Below are 2176 nucleotides of genomic sequence, written 5' to 3' on the forward strand. Positions count from 1 at the left end.
ATGTTGTATTGTATCAACTTAAAATGGAATAAATGCAACCGTACTTCTACTTAAATCTTGTACAAGTTATATTTTATTTGATTGATCATATAATCCAATATACAAATTATACATTTAGTTGTTTTATACGTACGATTGATTTAATCATTGTCGCTTGTCCTGAGAAGAAAAAAGTAATTCTTTTAAAAGTATTTTTATTTGAAATGTATCAGTATGTTTTAAAAGTAAACACAAAATTATTTGATTACATTTTTCATACAGATGAAGCTACGTTAAACTTAAATATACTTTAATTGATTAAATATGTTATTCAATATATAACATACGTTTCGCTCAATTATTTTAACGTTTAAATAAATAGTTGTTAATTGAAAATGCTTAAATAAATTGCGCATGCAAACAAAGCTACAATACGTTTAATCATATTAATCTATTATATTTGAATGAAATGAACCACTGATGCTTGCTCTAAGAATAAGAAAACTGTTGTTTTGAAAGCAAGTGAATTTATTTAGATCATTTAAGGATGTTTTATACGTATAGCTATATGTAGTATAATTTTGTTTTCTTGATTGAACAGTGTAAAGCTAGTCTCAGAAATTATTCATAAACATATTATTATTGGGACAGAAAAAGCGTAAAAATTGCAATTTTGTCGCATTTTGTACTTGATATTGTTAAAATAAATCATTAAAAAATTGAAAAAAAATATTAGAAATACAGAAAAACTTAAAAAATCGTAATTTTTTGTTTATAACTTTATTGGAACATCCTCATGCATGACCTTAAAGATGTCTTGTAACATTTACCGACGACTCTACTTGACGATTTAGATTTTTACTTGAAATGGACAAAAACTATCAAAACGTCGTGAATTTTGCTTCCTTTAACTTTATCTACAAAATCAATATTTAAATTTTCGAATTTTTTATTTCTCATAATGACTCCTTCTCTCTTTTATATTAGAATCCATATGCTTATAATTGTGTAACCAAAAAATCTTACCTAATTTATCTACTTATCTAACCTCGTCTTGTCAGTAAATTCCGTCGAGAAATTATGCCGCACATGTATATCCACGTCACTGTTCACCGTTACGTAAAGCCACGCATATGCCATGCTGCCATGCAGCCTGGCTCGAATCGCAACACGAGACCGGTATATTCATAGTCGGATCTTATATTTAAAACCGTCTTAAGTACGATTTTAAGATGTTATAAACCAATCACAGAGCCATATTAGCATCTTAAGACATTACCTAAGACGGTCTTGAAATAAGATCCGGTTATGAATACCAGCCTAATCAGCTTTAATCTCTGAGATATAAGTACACTGGAAAGGGCACTGGTTTGGCCATATAGACTTAAAAAGAGATAGATGGAGCGTAAGCTCCGGAAACATTCGGACGCTCGACAACACACGGACACATATGTGCGACACGGATCACGGATGTGTCTCCAGTAGTCTCCACTTGTGGTGTGGAGCATGTGGAGGGAATGCTAGCGCATCAAAGCTAGAGACCCCATAATCAGAAGAATCTTGCCATACGGTAACAGACTTTTGATTGGTCCGCCATTCTCCTCAAAAGCAAGAGAAACAGAAAGAGAAAGAGATATAAGAAAGAAAGAGAAAACGATATAAATGTATATCTGATATAAACGTATTCCTCTCTTATATATATCCTTCTCTAATCAAAGCACAGGCACATCTGTGTGCTGTCGAGTGTCTCGAATGTTTCCTCCTTCTTCCTCTGACATTGGCTCTCAAGCAGTTCTGCTCCAAAAACGGCCGGGACGAACCAATGGTCGTGACCTGAATGTTTCCGAGTCTAACCGAAGTTTGTCGAAAAGGACATATCCAGCCTCTTGCGTTGATTTCAGGGGTGCAGACCAATCACTGCTTTATATCAGTTAGTTATATATCTATTACTTCTGGAAAAGCAAGACGGTGATTGATCACCTCTAACCACCATTTGTAATTCCAATGCCGACGAGTATCGGAAAATACGCGATATATCTGTTCTCACAACAAAAATATTAATTATTATTATAAGTCTTTGGAAACGTCTCAACTACAAAATTGTGTTATCAAAAATGTAATATTCTATTTAAAAAATTGAAGGTGACTTTTATATGACCTTGAAAATAGATTTTTTTCGAAAATTAATTTCACCATA

General features: G+C 32.5%; 1 protein-coding gene across 1 annotated transcript; it reads right to left on the minus strand.

Annotated features, from left to right (window-relative positions):
• Positions 1-1081: 1081 nt before the first annotated feature.
• On the minus strand, positions 1082-1539 carry LOC112452072. Its single transcript, XM_025012100.1, has 2 exons — positions 1259-1539; positions 1082-1176 (listed from the first exon to the last, which is right to left on the minus strand). The coding sequence occupies exons 1-2, from the start codon at positions 1485-1487 to the stop codon at positions 1082-1084; spliced, it is 324 nt and encodes a 107-aa protein (XP_024867868.1). The 5' UTR covers positions 1488-1539.
• Positions 1540-2176: the final 637 nt, after the last annotated feature.

The sequence above is a fragment of the Temnothorax curvispinosus genome, unplaced genomic scaffold (assembly GCF_003070985.1).
Source record: "Temnothorax curvispinosus isolate PA1 unplaced genomic scaffold, ASM307098v1 QBEX01002932.1, whole genome shotgun sequence".
In the NCBI taxonomy this organism is placed as follows: Eukaryota; Metazoa; Arthropoda; class Insecta; order Hymenoptera; family Formicidae; genus Temnothorax; species Temnothorax curvispinosus.